This window comes from Apiospora kogelbergensis (assembly GCF_038363985.1).
Source record: "Apiospora kogelbergensis strain CBS 113332 chromosome Unknown utg000010l_segment0_segment0, whole genome shotgun sequence".
Classification (NCBI taxonomy): domain Eukaryota; kingdom Fungi; phylum Ascomycota; class Sordariomycetes; order Amphisphaeriales; family Apiosporaceae; genus Apiospora; species Apiospora kogelbergensis.
The window spans coordinates 527,176-552,168 of record NW_027117427.1 but is presented as its reverse complement, the minus strand read 5'-3'; the positions used below and the strand labels follow the sequence as shown (position 1 = coordinate 552,168).

The 24,993-nt window shown below is 53.6% G+C and overlaps 4 protein-coding genes across 4 annotated transcripts; 1 reads left to right on the top strand and 3 right to left on the bottom strand.

Moving 5' to 3' along the window:
- Positions 1 to 2,915: 2,915 nt before the first annotated feature.
- On the bottom strand, positions 2,916 to 5,299 carry PG998_014296 (uncharacterized protein; the record flags this gene model as incomplete). Its single annotated transcript, XM_066881112.1, has 2 exons — positions 2,916 to 3,075; positions 3,192 to 5,299. 2 exons carry the CDS (start codon positions 5,297 to 5,299, stop codon positions 2,916 to 2,918), a joined length of 2,268 nt encoding a protein of 755 aa, XP_066723964.1.
- A 475-nt stretch (positions 5,300 to 5,774) lies between these two features.
- PG998_014295 (uncharacterized protein) lies at positions 5,775 to 8,573 on the top strand (the record flags this gene model as incomplete). The annotated part of the gene is made up of 4 exons (XM_066881111.1): positions 5,775 to 5,860; positions 6,064 to 6,071; positions 6,905 to 7,567; positions 7,945 to 8,573. 4 exons carry the CDS (start codon positions 5,775 to 5,777, stop codon positions 8,571 to 8,573), a joined length of 1,386 nt encoding a protein of 461 aa, XP_066723963.1.
- Positions 8,574 to 10,437: 1,864 nt separating this feature from the next.
- PG998_014294 (uncharacterized protein) lies at positions 10,438 to 13,137 on the bottom strand (the record flags this gene model as incomplete). The annotated part of the gene is made up of 3 exons (XM_066881110.1): positions 10,438 to 10,995; positions 11,049 to 11,642; positions 12,832 to 13,137. 3 exons carry the CDS (start codon positions 13,135 to 13,137, stop codon positions 10,438 to 10,440), a joined length of 1,458 nt encoding a protein of 485 aa, XP_066723962.1.
- Positions 13,138 to 19,509: 6,372 nt separating this feature from the next.
- Positions 19,510 to 21,979, bottom strand: PG998_014293 (P-loop containing nucleoside triphosphate hydrolase protein; the record flags this gene model as incomplete). The annotated part of the gene is made up of 3 exons (XM_066881109.1): positions 19,510 to 20,440; positions 20,631 to 21,690; positions 21,748 to 21,979. 3 exons carry the CDS (start codon positions 21,977 to 21,979, stop codon positions 19,510 to 19,512), a joined length of 2,223 nt encoding a protein of 740 aa, XP_066723961.1.
- Between the last annotated feature and the right edge of the window lie 3,014 nt (positions 21,980 to 24,993).

Here is a 24,993-nt window from a genome sequence, read left to right as displayed (position 1 = left end):
CGGTAGAAGTGCGCTTTCGCGGTCGTGCCTGGTCGTCCACACTCGTTAATTTCTTTACTACGGCCTCCTCGAGAGACAGTACTGTATCTACCATGTGGGTGGTAGATTTTAGCTGGCACGGCTAGCACAACTTCTGACCTCACGGCTGGACTTCGCCGACGACCCAATTCCACCGCTTCCAATGTGTATGGGCCTCTCGTGGCTGCCGAAGTGCTTCTGTCGCTCGTTGCTTTGGGCTAGTCCGGTCCGTTCACGACACGTAGCAGAGACGCATCTGGTTGTTCTCCCAGATACTCAAATAGTAGCATGCGCTCCTTGTACCCGAAAGCCTCAATGCAGCTCTTCTGGTTCGTACCTACCAGTATCATAACTCAGTTCTTTGCATCTGTTTCTGATCATGCTACCTAAAGCGACTTCCTGCCCTGGTGGCCTCGTACCTCAAGGTACAGTTGTCAATCAGAGGTCGATGTAGTACGGACGTGACTTAGACGTAGCTCAACTTACGAAGCAGCCTATTGCGTGAGCAGGAAGTACTTCTTCGTAGCTCTAGGCATCTCACCAAGCTGTATATTCGGATCAAGGACAGTATGCTGTGTATCTTTTCTAATGTACAGCCTAGACTGGTTAAGCTGCGGTAGGGCAGATTTAGACTGCTGATGGCGCCGCCGGTCCAAAGGAGCAAAGCCAACGCTGCAGCAGAGGTAGAGCGAATGGGGACAGAACCGGGCTGGATACTGCCGCGTCCCGCTGTTGGTCGTGGCGCACTTGCCGGCCCACACGAGGCACCTCGGGTCCTCCAATTCCCACCGAGTAGTTGCAGAAAGGATACTGGAGGCCAAAACTACCATTCTGGTCCGCGGGACCGTAGTCGCTTATTGAACCTTCCCGAAGTGCGCCGATCTCAAATGGAACCAGAGCCTGATATTCCCCCGCTCCGCTTGTACTGTTCCGGCGCAGGGTGGCAGGTTACCTTGGAGCCAGTGTCATCCCGCGGCTGCTTTCTTTCTGCTGCATTCCGTCGACATTCGAATACTCTCCTGGGCTGTTTCCGGTCCTGGCTTTCCTCGTTGCCCGCACCTGTTGGCGTACTATTGGGGTGCAGAGCCGGAAGAGTAGCAATGGCGCACTGATGCACTAGCGTTACCAGCGGACCAGGTCTAGAACCCACCCACAGTTAGCGTAGAGCTGGTTCGCGAGCCTGCGTCATTTGTGAACCAACTGCCCAATCCTCCTGAACTGCGCAACTTCTCCTCAAGACGCGTCGAAGAGAAGCTAGCCCGGGATCCCTCTCGCCAACATGGGTTCGGAACCAGATCAGCAGCTGCCCTGGCGACGCTCGCCCAACTCGAGCTCATCATGCCATCCCCATTTGACACCCGCAAGCCAAGTGTGACTACAGTATATCTACCGTTACGCGGGACGCTATTGAAGCTCCATGGACACCAGGAATATGCTCCAAGAGAGTCCAGCAAGTTACCCGAACCGTATTAGTAGCTAGGCCTCCGTCATGGTCCATACCAAGGCGCAGAAAGACAAGGTTCGCAAGAGCGGCTTGTCGTTGCAGAACAAGACAAAAGACCTCGGGCGGTTCTGCGATGTCTTCAGCGCGCTTGCGTACTGGAACCCGACGCACGAGCGGATGGAGACGGCGATGCACGTCCCGCGCGGGCAGCAGGTGCCGGACCTCAACAGGATTGTCCGTCCCCAGTCCCACTTACCGTTCCATCGAGTGTATTCAGCTCTGTTACTAACAGCCGCAGTTTCGACGATCAGCCGCGTGCCATGCGAGACCGAGCCACGGCCGAACGACGCGATCGAGCGGCCAAGTCGAAGCCATCCATTTCGAGGCCCAGGCGGATGCCAACGACGACGCGAATGCCGTTGCTGGCATAGACAGCGATGCGGATGCCGAGTACGAAACCGACCCCGAGTATATTGCAGCAGTTCCCGCTGCCGCGGCGGGAGCCTCTGTCTGTCTACGACGTCATCCCTGACGAGGACGGCGGGACTGTCATTCCCAACAGTCTGATGAGACAGAAGGGTCCGAGGCAGCTGCCTTTGCCGCGAAAGCCGCAAGGTAAGCATGATTCTCGTCTATTGACTACATAGTCGACTGACCATTGACGCTCATCATACAGCAGGCACTCTAGGTTCCCAGCCGACAGTAGAGCGGCAGCCCGCCCGCACCGAGCCCAGCTTTATTACGAACACCGCGCCGACGGCCGCGACGAATGCAGGAGCTCGGGCAGCACCCACAAGATACGCCGACCACAGTGCGATGGGTGCGTCGTTGCAGAGAGCTGCACGTTGGGATAACCAGGTGGCGGCTAGAAGGCCCTTGGCGTCGACCATGTCGACCCAACCACGGCAGTGCGCAAAGCTGTCACAGGGAGGCCGTCCAAGAGGGTCTGTGCAGAATGCGGCGGGGCGCGCGCCAGACTACTACAAGGACTACAGGCGCAAGTTACAGCGGGACACCCTGGCGAAGAAGATGGTGGGAATGCTGGAGGACCTTCGAACGAGTCTTGGCGGCATGCAGTTCGGCTGAAGACGTAGCACATGTTAATGCGTCAAATACCACAAGGTAGCTCTGTGTATGCTTATGTTGAAGCCTGTTGCGAGGTCTAATTCAGTAACCAACAACAACCTAACGCTACTGTACCACATTCCCCACGCCCTTCCTACGCTTGCCTTTCTTCTTATTGGATAATAGGCCGTGTAACTCCTCTGTCAGGGCCCTGTTCACCTTTTCCATTTGGCGCAATTCGTATTGCCAATTGGTGCATCTTGTTGTTTTTAGTTCGTCGAATATGTTATCATCTGAGGCTAGTGCTTTATCCTGCGAGCCCAGAGGAATGCCACCGCCAGCAGCAGATACAATTCCTTGCTCTTTAACCTTATGTATGCCACCATTGCTAGCCTTGTCGCTGAATGACAAAGTCGGTGTAGAGATGAACCTCGGGCCCGAAGGCGGGATATTGTTCGCCTTGCTGATATGTGACGTAGCTGGAGCCATCGACCTGGATGAAGGCTTGAGAAGCTTCGTTTGAGCTAACAGGAATGTAGGCTTTTGGCCTTCAGAAGCATTTCCAGGGTACATGGTCGTTAGCGCCTGAAGCACTTGCCCACGGCGGTTTTGGAATTTGTGTTCACAAGTGGCAATCCTGCCCCTTCTGGCCTTTTCGATTGACCGGCCAAACTCGGGTCGAGATTCCTTGCACATAAGATCTTGGATGCTGGTCCCTATGAGATTGTCCGGTCGGAGGTCTAGCAGCGAGCGCACGTTAGAGGACACAAATAGAAACATGCCCGAGGTCGAGATCTTCGCCCACAGCTCGTTATCTCCGATTCCGCCATTGGCCTCCAGGTCCCGGCGCTGCAAAGCGAATACTGGTCTCTTACGACCGACTAGAATGATGAACTTCTGACCTTTGCCCGCCTCGACGAAGAGAGCACCGTGGCTTTCGAACCAGGTGTAGCCGCTTTCTTTCCTCCGGATACGGAAAACAATGTTCACCGTAGAGCGTGCGGCAGTGTCCTTGAGCTCACGAGTCACTGAAACAATGTCGGATGGGTGGCATATCGTGGAGATAGGATTTCCCACAAGATCTGGCCCATCGTACTCCAGTACACGCTTGCAAGACGGAGATACATAGAGGAAAAGCCCCTTCAACGATAGCACATGGACCACATCATCGGCATTTTCCAGCAGCATTTTATCCCACGACTGCCGATGCCAGTCCGAGGCCGGCCTCTTGGGATTGAAGTGTTGAAGCAAGGTAGACACGTCATCGACACCCAATGATTGGCCAGCCCCACGCTCCCCCTGTGTTGAGGGAGGAGGTGTCCAGATGTATTGGCCAATGCCATTGTGTTTGTAGTTGACTTCGATGGCACCTTGGCCTCGCGATGATGCAATAGCATCTGGGTATTCGACTAGATCAATCTGAAAGCCAATGATGTATCTTATCTCTGAGGTATCCCATGGGATCGGTATCATAGTCAACAAGTTCAAGAAAGGTTTTCCACCTTTGCGATAGTTAATAAGGCTTTGCTGAACCTCCTTCCCCTCATCAATCTTCTGTTTAAGATTGAAGGCGGCCCTATTATCAACGAATTCTCGTTTTGTTCCAGCCTCAACCTTTCCATCTGGCGCTTGTAGGAAGCGGCAGTTCTGGCCAATGATGTCGTGTCGGTTGTAGCCTGTGAGGTTCTGAAAGTTGTCCGATACGTATACCATAGGGCAGTCGTTCATTGCCACATCGCAAACCACAAACGCGCACGACATATCGACAGCACCAAGATTGATTTGTGGGTTCTTCCGTGTTGCTACAAGGCGAAGCGCTTTGAGCATATCAAATCCGCTCCTGGAATATATTGTTTTCTGTTCCTTGTGTGAGGCTAAAGGCACCGGCAGCATGCTGGGTTGAATATCTGCTTGTGAGAGATCTGATGTAGCCCTAGTGCTAGGTAATTGATATGCACTTTCTTGTGGCTGTATCTGTCCGGGAGGTTGAGAGAGCATTTGGGCGTGCGGCTGTGACGGTACGTTGGAATGGTAATTTGACATTTCTGTATCAAGAATACGACTTGACGGAGGCTGTTGGGACTGAGTAGTAGCCATATACTGCCGACTGTTATCCATTATGTTATTGCCGACAGCTCCCTGCGAAGTGCCCATGTGGCTGATTGGGCTGGCCATGTCCATACTGAAGCTAGGTGAGGCTGTTGCCATGAACGACTGTGAGGATCCAGGATGCATCCCCACGGCCGGGGAGGTGTTCATGGCTGCGTTAGGGTCGCCACTTACGTGACCCATGTTCGTATCCGAGAAGGCGATCGTGTTGTTCATCGTAGCTAGTGGGATAGCTGAGAAATCATCCACCATCAAGTTTTGCGGGGAAAACATGCCTGTTGCCCCCGGCATCGTCATGTTTAGATTCAGGATTGGGAAACCACTGGTCATTCCGTCCGTAGAAGATGTCGCCATGTCGCCGTCAATCTGATAACCACTGTAGCTCGCAATCATCGATACTCTGCGCGGGTCTTCTGGTCGAGGGAAATTTGTGTCGTAGAGTGCGTGAGGAACGCCGCGTCGACGTTGAAGCTCTTGGTGGTTGCTATGAATGATATCATCAAGCGACTCGGCGCCGACCATCGCAGTGTCCAGGGACATGGATATGTGTTGCTGCGAACTGGGACGTACCCCGGAGTTCATAGCCCGCCTTTGGTTGCCTTGTTGTGCATGACGCCTCTGTAGCTCCTCTTGAGAGAGCTGAGTGCTAAAGAAGCTATCCATTCCGGCAACATTTGTTGGGTATGTAGTTGTCGAGTGTTTGGCAGAGTGCTCTTCCAGGCCTCCAAAACAAGTGACAATCTAGTAATATGGGCCGTCGGGATAGATCAAGCAATCATGCGTGCTGCATCGACGAAAACAAGGGGAAGTATATGGGTGACGAGGGCGATGCCATCGCAAATTCCAGTGTCCGTCAGCTAGTCTCGAGAGTAAGACATGGATTGACAATGATAATGTCGGCATGTATATCCTAGTCGGACGGTTCTAGTACGAGAAAGATGGAAAATGACTCGATTCAACCAAGCGACGGAGTTGCGGTACTTCAAAGACGAAGTAAAGCGACACAAATCATCGGTCTAGTCAACGATACCCCTTTACGCTCCAGGTAGGAGTCGTTGATGAAATTGTAGATAAGCGTGGTTAATTGTTGTCGAAACGGAAATGCGTTATTGTGCGTCAACGAACGAGCTGGTCTGGAATGCTGTCGTATGAAAGATTCGCAAATCGCAGGCGCTCCTTGGATGAGTTCGACAAGGTGCTAGTGACCGAGCCCGGCTTTGAATGGTACGTTTGAGCTGGTATAGGTTGGAGCGAGGGCCAATTATGAGGTCGGTTGGGTTCGATTTGATGACGATCCTGTATTTTCAATGGCAATGAGGCTGTCGAGAAACTAAAACCTGGCTGGGGCGCCGATCCGGGATACACGGGTAGCAGGCACCGCAGGGAATAGGGGGTCGTTTTGGAGACGTAGTAACTGTGTATTACAGTCTAGGGCGTAGGTCGGTAGATGTTCCGTGATCCGTCCTTCCCTCTTGATCTCACAAGGACCCCCTTGCTTCCCTTGCTTCCCTTGCTTCCCTTGCTTCCATGTACCTAGCGACCAAACTGCCAGGACACACTCCTCGCTTTGGAAATGCCAATCGCCCAACAATCACAGACACTCTAGCACTTAATGGCAATGCATCACCAAGACGACATGCAGCAGCTTGCTCAATCCATTCCATCCGCCGGACCTGGCGGACTGTGATATGGTTATCTCACCAGGCTATCGTAATATCGAAGGGACTATTCATCGACGACAGTTCAGCGTGACGGGTTAGTGGCCCATAGTAGCCCACGTTGGGTGTACAGTGGCACCTGCTGCCTCTGCGGGACCCGCTGATGCGTCGGATTCCAGTTCATACGCAAGCGCGCTGAAGAACGTCGCAGTCAGGCAGCTGCTGATCTTGTTCCAGAATCCATCCCATTATGGTGAGAATGTTTTCTGGCCCAGATTCTCTTCAGAGCCCTCTAGCGAGGATGGATTTTTGCGCGCCTAGGGAGGTTGGCAAGTTGGTCTTACTGAGCAATGGAGCGGGGTCGAGAATCGCTTTCTAGGGGACCTGGCCCATTAGTTGTGCTAGTGCGTCATACCTACTCTTCCAATGCATTCGTAAGCTAGGGCACCCCCTCACGGGCCACCTCGTCACGGGCCACCGCGTTTTGCCCCACGAACGCGCCTTTTTACGGTACATCCTGGCTAGAATTCTCGTCAATCCGTCAATCAATTTCTCTCGCTATTACTGAATATTACCTTCATTGTCTTCGCCAACTTCTTCTCTTTATGAGAATATCTTCCCTTGAAACTCAAAAAGCGTGCACAGGCCGCAATTCGGGATGTAAAGCTCGGAGTAGCTGTTCGCGAATCCGCACGCAAGTGGTCGGCCTCCCGATCGTACATCCAGCGCCGTCTCGCTGGTGTGCCTACTAGAAGTGAGTTCAATAAGGACCTACAGGTCCTGTCACCACTTCTGGAAGCCGAATTGGCATATTGGGCCGTCGGTCAGGCCAGGTTAGGCTTCGCACCAGCGCTGGTCAAGTTCAGACTCATGGCCCAACGGATGCTAAATGCTTCCGGGGCCTCTCATACTCTAGGGCAGCAATGGCATGCCTGTTTTTTGGCCAGAAACGAGTCTATTAAGACTGCTAGGTCGAAAATCATCAATTATAGCCGGGTCAATGGGGCTACGGTGGCAAATATCAACGTCTTCTTTGATAGACTCGATGCGCCCGAGCTAGCTAACATCCCTCCTGAGCGCTTCTATAACACGGATGAAATGGGTATCGGCCAAGGCGTTGGGGGTGACCATTGGGTGATTTCCGAAGCCACCAGCCATGTGGCCCTTAAGAAGGATGTTGAGAAGGGCGAATGGATCACTGCTCTGGAGTGTGTAGGTTGCGACGGGGTAGCCCTCCCGCCGCTGGTCATTTTCAAGGGGGCCGACGTCCAAAGTCAGTGGTTTCCGGACCAGAACCGGCATCTCTGGGAAGACTGGCGATTCAAAGCATCGGCTAGAGGGTGGACCAGTAGTCCCACGGCCTCGGATTGGGTCCAAGACATCTTTATTCCTCATATACGGTCTCGCCACGGCAACAAATGGGTCGTCCTGGTCTGTGATGGCCATGAATCGCATGCGAACGATGACTTTTTATGGCTTTGTCTCTCAAATAAGATATGGCTAGTCTTTTACGAGCCACACTGCAGTCATGTAGTCCAGGTTTTGGATGTAGGAGTCTTCGGGTTGTTGAAAAGAAGGCTAAGGAGTCTCTTGAGGGAGTGCCCGAATACGGTCCTTGGACTAAAGCCTACTAAGATGGACATGTTGAAGGCATACCGCCAGCTAGGATTGACGTAATGACTCCCTCGGTGATCAGAAACGCCTGGAGAATGGCTGGGATTTATCCGCGGCATCGGTCGAAGCCGTTGTCGTCGAGATATGTCATCCTAGAGGATGTGGGTGTTGCCCGGGTACGTTCCGGGGCACCGGAAGTGGTTGAAAGGGAATCAACACCCGATTTCGTCGCCGAACTGGCCCCAACGCCTATCAAAACACCCTCTGGTGGTCAGGCATTACGGAGGAGTGGTCGTCAGCTGGCTGCCTCCGATCCTACTTTCAAGCTTCCTTCTCAACGGCTCTTCATTCGTAAGGCTAGCAAGGCTCTGGACCAACAAGCCAATAAAATCGCGAGCCTAGAAGCTCATATTAATTATCTTCAAGCCAAACTTGGTAGGAAGTTAGCAAAGGTACGCCAGAAGGTAAGGATCGCACCAGAACAGCGATTTGTTCGCATGGCTGACATACGCCGGGCCAAGCGGAGGCTAAGGGGTAGGGTCGTGTACGAGGACGAAACGAGCGACGGCGAGGTGCCAAACGGGCCATATAGTGCAGGAGAAGCTGCGGAACATGATGCTACGGAGGCAGAAGAATGTATTATTGTTGGAAATACCCAAAGATAGTGAATTTATATTAATTTCACCCGTAGAGATAGCTTTGATTACCGGGGTAGGGGTAGACAAGTAAAGTGGCCCGTGACGAGGTGGCCCGTGAGGGGTGCTCTAGCTTACAGTGTGCTACTGGATATTCTGGTTCCATTGTGAATCGGCCCACTATATCAATGTCGGCACAAGGGAAGCGGTTGGGAATTTCATCCCTACGAAAACGCAGAGATGCGATGCGATATTGAAATTGGTGTTAAGATAGAGTTGTGGAACCATCTTGTAGGGGCAGCCTTACAGTCCCGCCCGGCAATGCGGAGGTTTAGCGGGTACAATCACGACTAAAATAGTGCGACAACCGAGCACAAACAAGATAAATATGGATTATACAAGTCATAGACAAAAAGCAACGTTGAATCGATAAGATGGTTTACGACGTCAAACGGCGGGAGCACGTAGGCCACTGCACAGCGACTATTGAGAAGACGAAACAAGAATTTTCCAAGGTTCAAAAGGCGATTTCGCACTTGAGATCATAGCACACTATACGAACACGTGGGGCTGACATTTGGGGTAGCGCATCCGCAGCTTCAGGCGGGTCGGTGGGGGTTTTGCCGCCTATGGCACACTAATTTTGCCGGCCTAGCTTTTTACTCTTTCCCCAATTTGTCTTTCCTCTTTCTCAGCCAGACTACAATTTCAACTTCATATAACAAACTCCGAGTTTGTCTAGAGATGACAGCTACCATAGCTGGCACTTGTCAAACCCTAAAAGCGCGTTGGCATGAAACGTACCAGTGTCTTGACGAATTGGCATCAAGTTGTCATGAGCTGAACAAACCTAGATCAACTAGGAGAAGCTCGGTGCCAAAGAAGGCTTCATAGATCCGAGACAGCCCAATGCAGTCAAAGATCCCTATGAAGCATTGTCCACGCTTGAAGTCTCCAACAATACTGCCCAAACATGAGTTGCGCTCACGCTACACCCAAGGCAGCGATATCGCGGTCGGTGGCTTCTCCGATAACCTGGAAGAGGACGAGGCTAATAACAATGCATGGTGTTACGGGTTGAACCCGTTGAGGGGTTCCGGCCTGCGTGAGTCAAGGACCCACACCACTTGGCCGGAACAATGCATCTTTAGCAGAGATTTTCTCATTCAGTTCGTCTGAAAGAACTTTCCTTCCTCACCTCAATATAGACAGTATTTCGGCCATGGACTTGTTAATCCCAACAAGCCAGTGAAGCCCATCACATGGTTCCCCAGCTTATTTAGCCCTTCCCGGCCGCCTTCCTTTCGATCCATCTCCCTTGCCACTTCTCTCCGCCAGACCTTGCAAAGAGGCCCGGCGCTGGATCTCTTCTATAATAGCTAGCCTCACCCCATAGAACTCCTTTTCAGAGGCAGGTCGCCAGTGGTGCCCCCAGCGCTCGTTTAACAAGGTAATATGCGGCAGGCTATATTTGCCGTGGTGCCACATCTCCCATATGTCTTCGACGTTGTGCTTGCTCCTCGGCAATTTATACTTAGGGGGAACCTCTGCAAAGTCCTCTTCCCTAGTGTATGCTTGGGGGAGGGCTAGGACGGAGTTGTTCCGAAGCCTCGACAAATAGTCGAACCGAGACTCTATCACCAAGGGAAGTGCACTCTGCGATATTTTCGGCTACTTATCTGTCCTGTCCAAATATTTCCACTTACTTGGATTCTAAGATTTGTGGCTCAAAGCCAAGCGAGGACACTCAGCATGAAAGTATAGCAATGAGAGATAAAACGCGGTTCGCCGTTGAAGGCGTATTGAAGGCATTTGTTGAAATTAAAATCTAGTGACATAAGTGGGCTAATATTGCTCTCGATTTCCGGTCCTAATGGCAGCTGTATCCTTGCTCTCACAGCGAAGCCAGGAGGATCGGCAGGAGGTACTCGTCCGAGAACTCCCATATAGAGTTAGACACCTGCGTACTCCACGCCGCGCCGTTGAAGTACGTGTTGCGCTCACCCTGCAACCCGAAGACCTTTTCATAGAAGTGGTCCTCGATGGCCTCGTTAGATACCATGAGGTTGAAAGGTGCGTGGGGCGAGAACACGCGCCACGTCGGTTTCGACTCTGTGTGGATCCCGTTGGCGGCCTTGAACCGTTCGAGGTTGGCGAGGATGTCGGCCTGCGCGGCCTCGGCGGACACCACGTCTGGGTCGGCGTAGTAGACCTGCGTCACGTTGGCCGCGGGGACTTGGGTGAAGACGTAGGGGCCGGGAAGCTCGGGAAGCCGGAAGGGTTTGCCGGGACCGGAGTTCTGCAGTTGCGTCATGCCGGCCGGGATCCCCGCGTTCTCGAGGATGCCCGTGTAGTAGCCGCTCGCGTGCCACTGGCCGAAGAGCGACTTCTCGACGGCACACAGGTCCCAGCCTTGGAAGTTGTTCAGAACGGGCGGGGCCGCGAAGACGACCTTTTGGCCTCGATGAGCTTGGGGCCCTCGGGGGTCTGGACCGCGATCCGTACTGGGTCGTCGGCGCCATTGCCCCGGTCGACCTCCTTGACGTTGGTCCGGAGGAGCACGTGCTCGGGGCCGAGTTCGGCAAGGGCCTGGGCGTAGAGCTCGTGGGTGGCGTGTTGCTCGGTTGTCAGGAGCGGCACGGCGAGTTGTAGCGGGTTGAAGTTCTTGAACACGTACAGCGTACTGACGTTCAGGTAGGGCGTGATACCCTGGCTGACGAGGAACGCGACGGGTGCCAGGGCTTCCAGGTGGTACTTTGTGAGGAACTCACCAAAGGACAAGAGCAGGTCCGGCTCCACGGGGTAGGTCAAGTTAAATTTTGTGTCCAAGGCCGGGTACTTGGCCCGCTGGGCGGCATAACCCACAAGGGCAGCCGCGATGGCTTCCTGGTCTGGGGGAGGGTAGGTTGCATCGACCTGCCCAGTCGAGAAATCCACGGGGACAGTCCCATTGCCCCCAAACCCCTCAATATCGACTAGGGACACACCAAGACGCACGAAGTAGTTTTTCACAGTAGTTGTGTTCTCAAAGACAATGACCCCAATGTCGATCGGGACTCCGGTATTAGGGTCCACATAGGTCTCGGCGTGGCCGCCAAGCTGGTCTTTGAGCTCCACGACAATGAAGCTCTTACCGGCGTCCTTGAGCTTCACCGCGGTATAGGTGTATAACCGGGCGCAGGGGTGGGCTGTACCATGGCGGAAACCAAGATTGGTCTACCCTTTCTATGTTTGGTGATTTGGAAAGTTTCCTTAGTAAGAGAACGAGGGATTGGAGTTGTGTGGGGTAGGACGTTGGGGGTTGGGAAAGACCGTAGTTGTAGTTGTTCCCCAGAGCGGATTGGTTTCGTGGTCCGTTGGTAAAGGCTTGCTTGACGGGGTGGTTGTGGGGTAGCTTGGTGAAGCGAAATGCATATTGGTATGCGAGCTTCGCATGCCTGCATTCCGGCGGGAGTAGTGCGGCCTCCACCTCCAGTGCCTTGGTCGGTGATCTGGGGAAAGCTCCCGTAATCATGGCCAGTGCTTGGTTCTGGAGCTTTTGGTACTGTTTCCACAGGGATTGACAGCCTCTCCGCCGAACCAGAGCAGGGATCCGTAGTCGGCTACCGAGCTCACACAGGCCACGTATAGCTGGCGCAGGGCGTTCAGTGTGAGGCCTTTTCGTTGGCGGGCGATGCGCTGGATGCCTTGGAGAGCTCCGTTGGCTAGGGTCAGTCGCTTTTCTACGTGGGTTCGAAACGACAGCCCAGAATCGAACCAGATTCCGAGCCAGCGGACCACTGGTTTGGGCATGAACTCGGCGCCCTGGATCGTTATCGTGTCCAGAGGTTTTCTGCCGCGGTGGAAGTGGACCAGCTCTGTCTTTTCCACTTCGAAGGTCGCGCCCGCTTTGTCGGCCTTATCGAAGAGTTGTCTCAGGGCGTCATGAAGCACCCGGCAGTTCTTCTGTACCGACGTCGAGCTTGCTGCGAGGGCGAAGTCGTCCATGTACGACAGCTGTAGCGTGCCATTCTGTGCGATGATGGAGCGGACATACAGCAGGAAGAGGATCGGGGAGACAGTGGAGCCCTGTGGCAGCCCCGAGACCGCGTAGGATTCGGAAAGTTGCCTGTTGAACAGCAGTTTGATTTCGCGCCCGTAGAGAAAGTGAATAACCCAGCGGATCAGCTCGTCGGGCAGGTGGAGCTTCTGGAGGATCTGGATTTTCCTTTCCAAGGGACTTCTTCAGGCAGTTCCGGCGGGCTTCGCAGTACAGTTTGACGGTGTCCTCGAGGGCGTCGGCGCTGACGGTGGAGTCGAGCTTGAGGAGGGTGCGGATCTTGGGCCAGAAGCCGCGCTGGCCCCAGAACTCGTCGAAGAAGACAACGACCTCGAAGAGCATGCGTAGGGTCGTCTCGAAACGTAGGTAGCTGTCGACCTCACCGCGCGACTTGCGCCAGGGCATGAAGGCCGTCTTCTGGAGGAAGTCGTGGACATCGGTGTTGGTCAGCATGGGGTCCCCATGGTAAAAGGTGAAGCCGGTGAGATGCCATTGACTGTAGTGTTCTGGGCGGACGGCGCGGGGCGCAGTTGGGGAATGGGTCGGGTGGGCCATGTATTTAGCCATGCCAATTGATGACGGCGCGTAGGGCTACTGCTGCTGCTGCGCATATGTCTCACACTGAATCAGGCACCGTTTGTAGGTTTCGCAGAGAGGCATGCAGTGTGCTTCTTCCGAAATTGGTTCGCGAACTGTACACGGCTCTAATACGAGAAGTTGACGCGAAAGAAGTTTCAGTGTAGGGCAGAAAACGATTTGCAGGCAAGGCAAACGAACGACCTGCACAGACTAGGTTACCGAAGTAGAGGTACGCAAACCCCTGCAGCGTGTGGGGGACACTGGGTACTTTCCAAGCCGTAGAATTATTGGTAGAGTATCGAAAATGAAAGTTCACTACCTAGATTGAAGGATTGTTGTGATTGTGACCATTGCATGGAAGCTATTCGGCTCACGTGCCAAAAGAGCATGAATATTGGACGGTGGAAGAAGCGGGTTAAGGGGGTGGCTGGTGTCAGCCACTGGAGAGGGTGGCTGTGCTACGTGGGGTGGGATTCCAGTTCAATTGCACACACACACACACAGTTTATTAACGCCCGGGCGGCGAAGCCGAAAGGGCAACTAGCGCTAATGTACGGTACATTCTTGAATCGCTTACTTGTCACCTAAAGCCCTTGCATGCTCCATTTTCAGTTGGTCACTCCATTACCGTCAGCGCGTTCCTGTTTGGGATCCCCTGTGTTAGTAGTGTTTCCTGGCAGGTCAGCTTGAAGGCCCTTCTCCAAGTGTCCAGCATCCTATCTTCGGCAGCTGAAGCGGCGCCTGCTGTATACGGCACGGGGTGGTTAGTATTAGTAATATATGTTAGTGCATAGCCCTAGGATATTCCCCTTTGGGTCGATTGGTATGCATCTAGTCGGCCGGTCGCCATGGCAAATCGTATCGTTGCTCGGACGGCATCCATGTCGGGAGACCAGAACCTACCGTCCGATGGTGACTTGCCGCCCAAGTAAAAGGACAGGTTGCTCCTGTGGGTGTCCGTGCATTGTAGCATCTCTGCTCGGTATGCTGTCCATCTGTTGCATCGGAAGAGGAAGTGCTCTACCGTCTCTCTCGCTTGTCCGCAGTCGCACTGGTCGGTCGGTGCCGCTTTGATCTGATATAGGTATTCGTTCAACCTCGCTTTCCCTGTCCGGAGCTGGGCCAGAACGCTGGCTTCCTTCCACGAAAGTCGGTCGTACAGCTGCCTCGTATGTTTTCCTGGGAGAGCTGTGTCGACGCGCTTGGAGTGTTTCCCGACACCTTCCGGCAGCTTGGTTAAAGCACCCCGTTTGGCCCATGCCAGGTTCAGTGTTGTTGACTTCGCACCCGGCATCTTGGTCCCTGGCTCGGCGCCTAGCCGTGTCGTGGTCTTCGCTTCCTTCTTCGCGCGGTCCATGAGTCTGTTTTCCTTACTCGTCGGGAACCAGGCGATCGTTATGTTATTTCCTTCCCTTTTCAGGTCCGCGATAGCTTGATAGGCCCGGCAGATATGTTGCTGTCCGGACTGTTGGCGTGGTTTCTTTAGCGTGAGTGCTGCTGCCCTATTCCTCGTAAATAGCAGGATACTCCGGTAGCGAAGCTTCGGCAACGAGTGTAGCATATCTGCCATAGCAGCCAACTCTCCAGTATATGGGTTCTGCTCCTCTCTCGAGCCCAGAGTGACGGCACGGGTCTCGAGCATCGGGCTGGCTCTCGTCGATAACCTCACTTCGACAGCGCCTGCGTACCCAACTAAGCCGTTCCTGGCCGAGCTGCTGACCGCAATGCGCACGGCCCAGTCGGTGCGCTCGACCTCAGATTCTGCGCCCGACTCGTCCGCGATCGTCCTTGTCCGGCTCTCCCACGGGGCTAGTGCGAATGGTTCGATGGTTTCTAGCTCTTCTATCGGTATGTCTTTGAGCAGGTCCGCTACTTGGTAGAATGGCGATCGGTGGTATCTCCGGAACTTCCGTATCCGCGTCGTGCTGTTGCGAAGGGGGTTGGTCGTTGGGAGGGTGTGAATGTCCGTCCACATTCTGATCGCTCTCCGCCAAAACCGGTCTTGGGCTGCGGCAATGTGGGCCTCTGCTTCCGCTACGGTTGTAGCCACCGTCATAAAGGTTCCCACGATTGCCTGCGCCCCTATTTTCTGGATTCGGTTGACTGGCGCCGCTGCTCTGTACCTGCACTCGTGCATCCAGACGTTCGATGCGTAGTCTACCACCGGTGCCACCGTAGCCGTGAAGAGTTGTCGCGCCGTGGCAGGGGAGAGCCCCTTGAGCCGTCGCAGTTCCAGGACGGCCTCTAGTCCTTTGGCCGCGGCTCGTGCGATGTGTTCCTTGTACTTAAGCTTCGTGTCCATAATGACCCCGAGGATCTTGACGTGCTCCTTGGGCCGCACCTCCTGTCCTTTGATGGTGAAGGGTGTCGGGTCGGCTTTGTAAGGCTTGCGGGCAAAGTGAATGATAGCTGTCTTGTCCGCTTCAAACGTCGCACCACTTCTCCTTTCCCATGCGAGGGCGTCGGTAATAATGGCTTCTATCCCTTCGCGGTTGCTCTGCGCCGTAGGGCCTGTGACCCAAGCTGTGAAGTCGTCGACAAAGGCGATGGCGCCCCCGTAGCAGTCGATCCGCCGCTGTACCAGATCCGCATTGAAGAAGAGGAACAGGATCGGCGACAGGGGAGACCCTTGGGGTAGGCCCGCCTGTGGTAAGCTCCGGCTTTCGGACGTGTGCCCGTTCACCAGAATCGTCGCCGTCCGACCTGAGCAGAAAGCCTTAATCCAACGGAGCAGCTGATTTGGTATTCCTCGAGCCCTCATCCTTTGGAGAAGCCTAACGTCGAATACCCCGTTATATGCCCCTTTAACATCGAAGCTTACAAGGCTGAGGACCCTACGACCTCGCCAAGCAGCGTAGACTTGTTCTTGTAGGAGCATGAGCGCCTGTTCCGCTGACCGTCGTTTCCGGGCGCCGAAGTGGTTGGTTGGGAGGAGCCCGAACGTCTCGACTAGATGGGAAATCCTTTCCGCAATCACCGACTCCATCACCTTTCCCAGTGTGGACAGTAGCGAGATCGGCCTCCAGGCTTTCGCTATCGTATAGTCCTCTTTGCCGGGCTTTCTGAGAGGAATAATCTTCGCGTGGCGCCATTGGGTTGGTAGCTCTCCTTCCTCGAGCGAGGTATGGAACAGCGTGAGAACCCGTTGCCTGACCACCGGCCACACTCCCTTCCAGACCGCCACCGGCAGGCCGTCCTCCCCGGGTGCCTTCCAAGACTTAGCCGCGAACAGCTGCCGCTCGATCTCTTCCATCGTGATGGCGCGCATCTCGATAGGCGCCCTCTGCGGGCGGTCCCCTTCGTCGGCAATCTCGTCCGGGAGCGGTGGAAAGAACTGGGTGAGGAGTTCTTCCGCCTGCTCTGTATGGTTAGAGGTGGTCGTCCCGTCTGCTCGAACGAGCTGGGGGACCTTCCCGAATGCCGTGTCGTCGCCCGCCTTGAGGTACTTTGCCGCCTTCCAGATATTATCGTTGTCGGCGAGAAACTCGTTCCAGTGCTTCTTCTTTTGCTGTCGGATCGCATCGTGGTACTGTTTTGCGGCGCCCCTCGCCGTTGCTTCTAGGTCATGCCTGGTGCAGCCTGCCCTTCTCTCGGTCCGGGTTCGGTTTCTCCAGTATGTGTAGATGCGCCGAAGTTGTGTTAGGTCCGTGGTCGACCATCGTTTCGCATACGGCGATGGCTTGGCTTTGGGAGTCAGTGCGTGCACCGCTTCTAGTACGACTCCCATCAGCCGGTCCGTCTGCTGCTGGACAGTTCCGCCCGTAGGGGTCGTGGCCAACGCTGCTGCGATCCTGGCGTTGATGTCTTTCCACGGGGCGTTCTTAAAGAGGAGCCGCTCTTGGCCCGTAGACGCTGGTGTAGCCAACTCGAAGACCGTCTCCATGGTCCGGTGGTCCGACCCATGTTCCGTGTCGAGCACCCTGCACTTGACTAGAGAATCTTTCATCGCTTCCGATGTTAGGACGAGGTCGATGGTCGTACTATAGGCTCCGCCACTCCACGTTTTCGTGCCCCGCGGGAGCAGACTGCTGAGGCCGAATTCGGCCATGAAATGAATAATCGGATCCGCCTCTCCTTGCTTTTCCAGTCGCACATCCTCTCCTCCCCAGAGCTGGTCGTGCCGGTTGAAGTCCCCTGTGATAACCACCTCTACTGCTGTTCCGGTCCTCCTTCTCACTACTTCGATAGCGGTGCGCAGCTTTCTGCACGCTTCTTGGAGCGCCGGGGGTCCTCCACAGGGACGTATACGGACGCCACCAGGACCGCATGTTCCGGCAGCCGCACGACTGCCGCGGTGATGTCTGGGGACTCGATCGGGACCTGTTCCGCTTCCACCTCCTTGCTGACCCAGAGCATGCTCCGGATCGGCCACCTCCCTTCTCTCCGAACTGATGGAACCATCTTGACCCACCTATGGTGTCCCATCGGTGTCGTCAGAAGCTTCCCTTGAACCATCCTCGCGTGCGGCTCTTGAATCGAGATCACTGTCGCATGCTGTACTTCTTCATCGTTGAGGAGACTGTCGTGTACGGGTCCTTGCTTCCTCACGTTGTTTTGAATAATACGGAACGGTTTAGTCATGGTTCGATGGGTACAGCTTCGGACAGTGTCGGCTAAACGACTCGTGTGGTCCTCCGCACGGGACGCATTTCGGAACGGTTGCCTCGCAGCCCTGGTGGCTATGCCCCTGCTTCGCGCATCGTCCGCAGGTCTGGGTGTTCTTGCACTGGAATGCCTTGTGTCCCACCTGCTGGCAGTTGTAGCACTGCTCCGGCCGCTCTCGTCGCTCGAATACCCTCGTGTAGCCCGACTCGCCTCCGGCGTAGAAGAAGCCCTCCTCGAGGAACTTCTGCGCCTCGGCCGCCTTCGTCAGGTAAACGACCATGGAGCCGTATGCCTTCCCGCTGTCTTTTCGGCTCAGCCATGCCACCTTAGCGACTGTCGTCTCGTTCTCTTGTCCAAATGCCTCGGCAGCTCCGTCTCGTATATTGTCGTTCTCGTCCAGGACCGCTGTGCGCCTGACGCTGTCTACCTTAATCGGGTACAATTCGTCTCGCAGGACGCGAGCTCCAGACACGCTCGTCTTCTCGGCGGCTTGTTTGACTAGTCGGTGCTCGGTCTCATCTCGGCAGACTATCTTGATACGCTGGGGCTTCCTAGGGTCCATGGTTACGGCGCGGCATCGCCAGTCCTTCTGTTCTCCCGTCGCTCGCATCTCCTTCTCGATGGCGGCTCGAACCGTTCCGGCGGTCACACTGGCTCGTTTCTCGTCCTCCATCCGGGATGTGTCGATGGTACAGTACAAGGTGTCGGTAAACGTGGAAGGCGTCGTGTTCATCGAGGTAAGCGTGCGTACGTTGCTCGGCTGGCTCGTCGGAGGCGTGCGTGCGACCTGCGCGTAGGAGGCCTGAGGGCTCGTCTGGGCGCTGCCGGCGAGGGCCGCGCCGTTCTTGAGTTCTTCCAATTGCTGGGTGACATTTTGAAGCTCGGCGGTGAGCCGCTGGATGATTGCCTGCTGGTTGTTGATGATCTCTTTCAGGTCTCGGATCTCGGTGCGGGAATCGTGGATCTCGTTCTGGGAGCTGGCCACGAGCTCGTAGATGCGCTGCAGCATCTCCGGTCCGATGACTCCATTGTTGCTCGAACTTGTCTCTGCTCCATTGTCGCCTTCATTCGACAGTAGCGCCTCTCGTGCTTTGGCGCTGGGCTTCGCCCGCTTCGCTCTTTTGACCGACGTCGCGATAGAGTTTGGCGCGTCCACCACGATCTCCATCTCTGCACGGTCCTCCATTGTCGCGTTGGACGCCCGCCGCCTTTTCATCCAACTCCCCTCTCAGTAATGGAATAACAAATAATTGAACAAAGATAAAATAAAGGTTCTTTTCCCCGCTTCTCAGTTCAATTGCAGTCAGTGCTCGAAACAGCAATAAATGCCATGATCAACTTCTTACCCGACATAACGACGTAATTCAGTAGGCACGAAAAAGGCGATCCTTCGTATCGCGCTGGCAACGTAGGGAGGACATCGACTTGCGCCAGCAGATGGAGGAGCGGGTTCACGGAGATAGGGACGAAGCACCTTGCAGGGTAGAATAGACGGTTAAACGCCACGACACGATACCAAGTCTCCAAAGCAACGCGCCAGCAGTTGTAGCCGATTTTACAGCAAGGGTAAGAAATCCAGTGTCCATATTTGATAAATGTGTACTAAGGAGCGTATAACAGACAATTGAGCGACCTAGCCGGCCAACTAATTAAATAGAAAAACATTCATTACATCGTTGTTCTGCGTCTCCATCTCGCTGATCGTGTTTGGAATGTCGATGCGTGCTCGCCTATCTCCAGGCCTTACGACAATAATCCTTCTTTTTTCGCTGCCTCATCACCAGCCGGTGTGCACTCTTCTCCTGACTCAGATGGCGGCGGCGTGTTTGGCACCCCCTTTGCAGTTGCAAGCTCCTCGAGTGACTTCGTAAGCCTCTTGACGAACCAAGATGATGTGTCCAGATCCGGATCGCCCAAGCAGTCGAATACCGGCCGTTGAGCAAGTACACCAGAATTCTGTTCAAGAATATTCTGGACCAGTGATGTCACCTGATTGACTGTGAGCAGGTTTTGATCAGACCTCCTTGCCGAAATGGAATAACAACGCAGGGCAGCGTATATGGCGTTACTATCGTTCGCCGCAAGCTCGTCTGGATGGTGCGTAGATGGTGTAAAAGACCCTGTGGAAGAGGCAGAAGTAGCCAACTCGTGTTGACTCTGCCCCTTTTTGCACTTTACACAGATGGGAAAGATCCAGTTTTGCGGATTCGCACTCAGTGAGCCTTGCATTTGGACAGGGTGACCATCCTCTGCGAGCTTTCGGATGGCAGTCATCAGCTGCATCTCGACCCAGGAAAATGTGCTTGGATCCTTGCTTGGACCATCAAAGTAAGAATAAAGAGACTTTGGTTCGAGTTCAAGAGAAAGTCCTGAAAGAACTTCATGAATCAACGATTCCAATCGATCAAGTGCAATCACACGTCCCTGCAGGACACCAGGTGAAACTTCGCCAGGGGAAGAGGAGATTTGTGCCATAGGCGCGTGATCTTCCCACAACGTCTTGGTCGGATAATCGTGGGACGTTTCGTAGGCGTCTGCCATATTGCAAGCCTTGAAAGGTGCAGGTGCAAGCCCGTTTCTCGCCACGGATGGTGTTGAAGCCATGGACGAAGAAGGCGTTAGCGAGCCTGATAGGCTCTGCCCCTCGTCCCATTGCTCGGACGCTGGAGTAGCTCTATCATCTGTTTTAGTGGTCGTGCATGGGCCCGGGAAAGTAGGGGAGGTCTTTGTTTTTTCCCTTCGTAGCAGCGGTTACCCATTTATCCACCTCCTTGATAGCGAAGCGAGGGTTGTCTTTATGCTGCACCAAAAATGATTGTATTGCTGCCGGGGAGACTGTGTTTGCCGGCACCCTGGAAGAGAACTGCTTTGCAAGCCCTTCAACAGTCTCGCCATCTAGCACGGGCCTTTCTGGATCGCAAATGTCGTTTTCGGTTTGCTTGAACACCATGCAGAAAAGTTCCTTTGCTACGGTGCTGTCCGCAAGGGGCAGTTCGATCTTCAGGTCAACGCGACCAGGCCGGATGAGTGCTTCATCGAGGTGTTCGGGGTGGTTTGAAGTCATGACCAATATTCGACCCTCCTGTGCCGAAACCCCGTCAAGAGCATTGAGCAGGTCTGAAAGAGACAACCCAGCCTTGGCCTTGGCTCTAGGGCTGTTTGTAGAGTTGCCATCCTCCCACTTTTGTGTGTCTGAGTCGGCTTGTCGGGACAGCGTCATGTTCACAGCATCGACGTCTTCTAAGAGTAGAACGCAGCGAGGAGGTAGGTCGGCAATCAAGGAGCGCAGATTGCTAGCACTGACGTTTGAGAGGTTGAGAATGTAGATCTCGAGGCCAAAGCGTCCGGCCAGGGCTAAGCTCAAACTGGACTTCCCACCCCCAGGACGCCCGTACAGAAGGTATCCTCTTCGGTACGGGATGCCGCGGCTGGAATACCACCTTTGGGATTGCACAAAGTTTTCGGCATCTTTCATCAAACTTGCCTTTGTCTCCTCGTCCATGATGATTGTTGAGATTTTTCTGATGCGTTTCGCTTCTTTGCGTCTCCAATGGCCGTCATTGTCCTCGAAAATCGATGTCTTGCCCTCGTTGGCTTTGAGGTACGCTTCTCGACAATCCTCCAAAAGCCTTTTCACAATAGCGGGCGACCTGCTGAGGCAGGAGATTGTGATTACCTCTTGAGAATGAAATCCTACATCCTTTTCCATTGAGCTTAGCCAGAGCATATAACCTTGATAGAAGAATGGAAAGGTTCCTCTGTAAGGAGAATAACTCAGAGACTTCTTCTTTGCCTCTTCGGTTTCCAAACCTCGTCGGATCTTCACGAGTGATGATCGAGCGGTGCACGCGAACTGCTGTGAAGCAAGCCAAGGTACCACCATGTCTCTAACCTCGCTTGAGTTAGAGATTTGTACAGTAGAAGCTAGCGTCGTTAGCAAGACTCGCTGATAGGTCGGGTAGGTATAGAGGGGGTACATACTTAAATGTTCTTCCACCCATCCCCATATGGTGAAGGCTGCCCGTTTGCCAAAATATAAAGCAGCCAAGAAAAAGCACAGCAAGCTAGCATGACTACTTCGCCTACCAGCCAGCAACTGCTCGATAGTGACAGAGATGCCAGTGAATCCCGGGAAGAAGAAGTCCAAGATAGAGGCCTTTGGCAGTGAACTCATGTAGAATTGCTGGGGGCGTGTCTGGTTGAAAGCAGCCATGCTATCACAAGTGTAGTCTAAGCAAGTGAAGCTTTGAGAGCTGTGTGTTCGTTGTAAGACGCTGAAGAGGGGAGTAAAGTGTATCGTGGGACGGATTAGAGAGAAAATCGTGTACCCTATCTCAAGGAGTCGTGCTATTCTTATACTTCGAGATTGGTATAACCGGACCGCTGAAAAAGGTAAGATCGATGCCAATCCTCTTCCTCATCTAAGCAGCGGCGCATCAGCCATCACCAAAGGCTGAGGGCACAATCCCGGTCCAGGTTGGATTGCATGGCTTGCATGCAGGCCTTTCCAAACCAGTTTAAGAGTCTGGCTTAGGGCTGTTATGCCGTGCCATGTACCGGTACAGATGATAAATACCGGGGTGTACAAATGGCATTGGCTTCAGGCCCATGCTGTACTCTGATATTTGATCATCTGTCACGGCTTTGTCATGAGGATGAATTCCCGAAACCTTTCTTTAGCGGATGAGAAGCAGGTTAGATTCGCTTCCTTTCGCTTCAGACCCCTAGCATTGGCATAAACGGGCTTTGAGAGTAGTGGCCTATACAAGAAATTATTTTATTACAACTTCCAGCTCGAAAACTTCCATGCTCTTGGGTTCAAACATTCACAAGTACATTCCGAGTGAGGGTGTCCCAATGTGAGTAATAAGATAGGTAATATATTCAGTACGTGTTCCTCGCCCTTAGGATTAGTACGTATGTGTAAATGTGTTTACATGCTTAATCCTTTATCATACACAGCCGTCCAGCCTTCGAAGGCTTGGACAATGGAATGAGGCTACGGATTTCAACTGTGAAATGGCAAACCGTAAGTTGGAGACCCATATGTTACAGGCAGGGGACTACAATGTGTAAACCTGTATGAAGAGACTCCAAGCTGGAGCCGGAGGCGTTTTCGCTTGTCATCATTCGATTGGCCAAGTAAGTGCGGGTTACTTGGAGTGTAGCAATCGCGCACTAGCGTGACTAGCGGGCCAGGTCCTAGAAAGCAGCGTGGGAGCTGGCTCCCGACCCGCACCATTAGGGCCAGCCTCCCCAACCTCGCTGGGCCGCGCAAGAACTTCTCCTCGTCAAGACACGCCGAGGAGAAGCTGCAGAAGCAATTCTCGTCAACTAGGATTCTGAAACCAGATAAGCAGGTGCCCTGACGACGTTCGCCCAACCCGAGCTCACCATGACTTTGAGTCTCAGCGGTATGCAGTTCGGGTGACGACGTGGCACATGCTGATACGGAAGATATCACAAGCGGCAGCTCTGTCTATGCTTATGTCGAACCATATTCCCAGCTCCAATCCATTAGCCAACACTCTACACGCTACTGTCGTCCCTTTCCCCCATGACTCCCTACCACGGTGATTCTGTTGAAGAAAGTGTGCGCGGCGTACGGCCCATGGATATCCCTGCAGCGGACGCAAGAAAGGCATTCCCAAGCATCCCTCCGAGGTGACATCCATCAGACTGGATCAAACGTGCGCGCGTAGAGCGCGTGCGGAACACGTACGATGACGTGTAGAAGTTGAGGAGCGCTCCGGTCAGAAGGTGCATATCAGTAACAGGGATCTACATTCTGTAAACTTGGAGATGATTGGAAAGGATCTACGGAATGTGAACCAGGGATTTATTGGCTTGGTCAATTGACAGGGCCCAACTCGTACTGGATGACAGCTAATTCAAAGATTATGCGTCAACGCGTTGCGATAACAATTTTTACTGTTGTTGGTCATGTGGACATGGGAAATGCTATCAATAGCTCCCAAGAACTGTGTAAATCAAGGTGATTGCGTTTAATTATAGTGGGACTGTCTGGCTAGATGCCTGGCTAGAAAGAACAATAAGCCCACAAACGTTTTCGTGGGATGAAGTACGATCGTCAATTGATACGATTGTCAAATGGCACATCCAGGTGATCGGCCGTAATTGGTAGCATCCGCCTTTCATATAAGGGTTTGCCGGCTCAACAATGATCCTCCGCCTCCCAGTTCAATGAGTCATAGGATTGCGACTGCGCGAAGCACGTTACGCCGGTTGTGCCTGTCTTAAGACAAAGTCAGCATGTTCGAATATTGATAAGGCAGGATGAGGATCTATCGGACATAACATGCAGCCATATATATTCAGGACTTTGTTTTGCCACAGGTAGGACACGGTTGCCCTTTGACTCCACCGCTTGGCTCGCAAGTCTCGCAAGTCGGCTGATCAGGCATCTTGCGATGTCGAAAACCCGTCACGGGATGGTAGTTCGGTTTCGAGAAGACTTAGAGAAAGAAAATAGTCTTTCAAACTCAATATTGACGATTGTGTGAAGCGGCACTGAAAGATCAAGCAGGCGGGGATGCTGGGTATTTAAATTACTCAAGGCATGTTCGCCGTAGAGGGGCAATTGCGACCCAGTTTATGTGGCCACCAAGGGATCGGACTTTACAAGCTCCGACTGTTGTTGACCTTACAGTGGTTTCCCCTGCTGACACTTTGTTATTGTTACACCTTCCAACTCGAAACAATTGACACCACCATGCTGAGCGACATCGACCAATGGCCCCATTGCACTTGCTCTGCATTTTTCGAATCGATCGAGGCATTGGAGTCTCACCTTCAAGAAAGTCGGGTGCGTACTCTCTAGCTTGCAGCTAGTAATAGCTAAGGATTTCAGGCCCGAGAATCTTACCTCATCACCGAACTGGCAATATGCCAAACCCACTCTAAGGTCGATAATGATGCTTCATCGGAGAGTCACGACAGCGTTGGTGACTTCTACTGCCCTTCTCAAGATTGCTCTCGGAATACCATGCCCTTCAAAAAGAAGCAAGCACTTGAGTTACACTATGAACAACGTAAGTATCCTCCGTCTGCTAGCTGCCGGTATTAACGACGGGAGTTTAGACGCCAATTGCGATGAGGTTTGTGTATGCTGCCCTTCGAAGACTTTCACACGGGTGAGGGGGTTCATAAGGCACACCGAGACGCATTCCACAGGGATTCCATCAAAGATCACGTATTTGAGCCAAA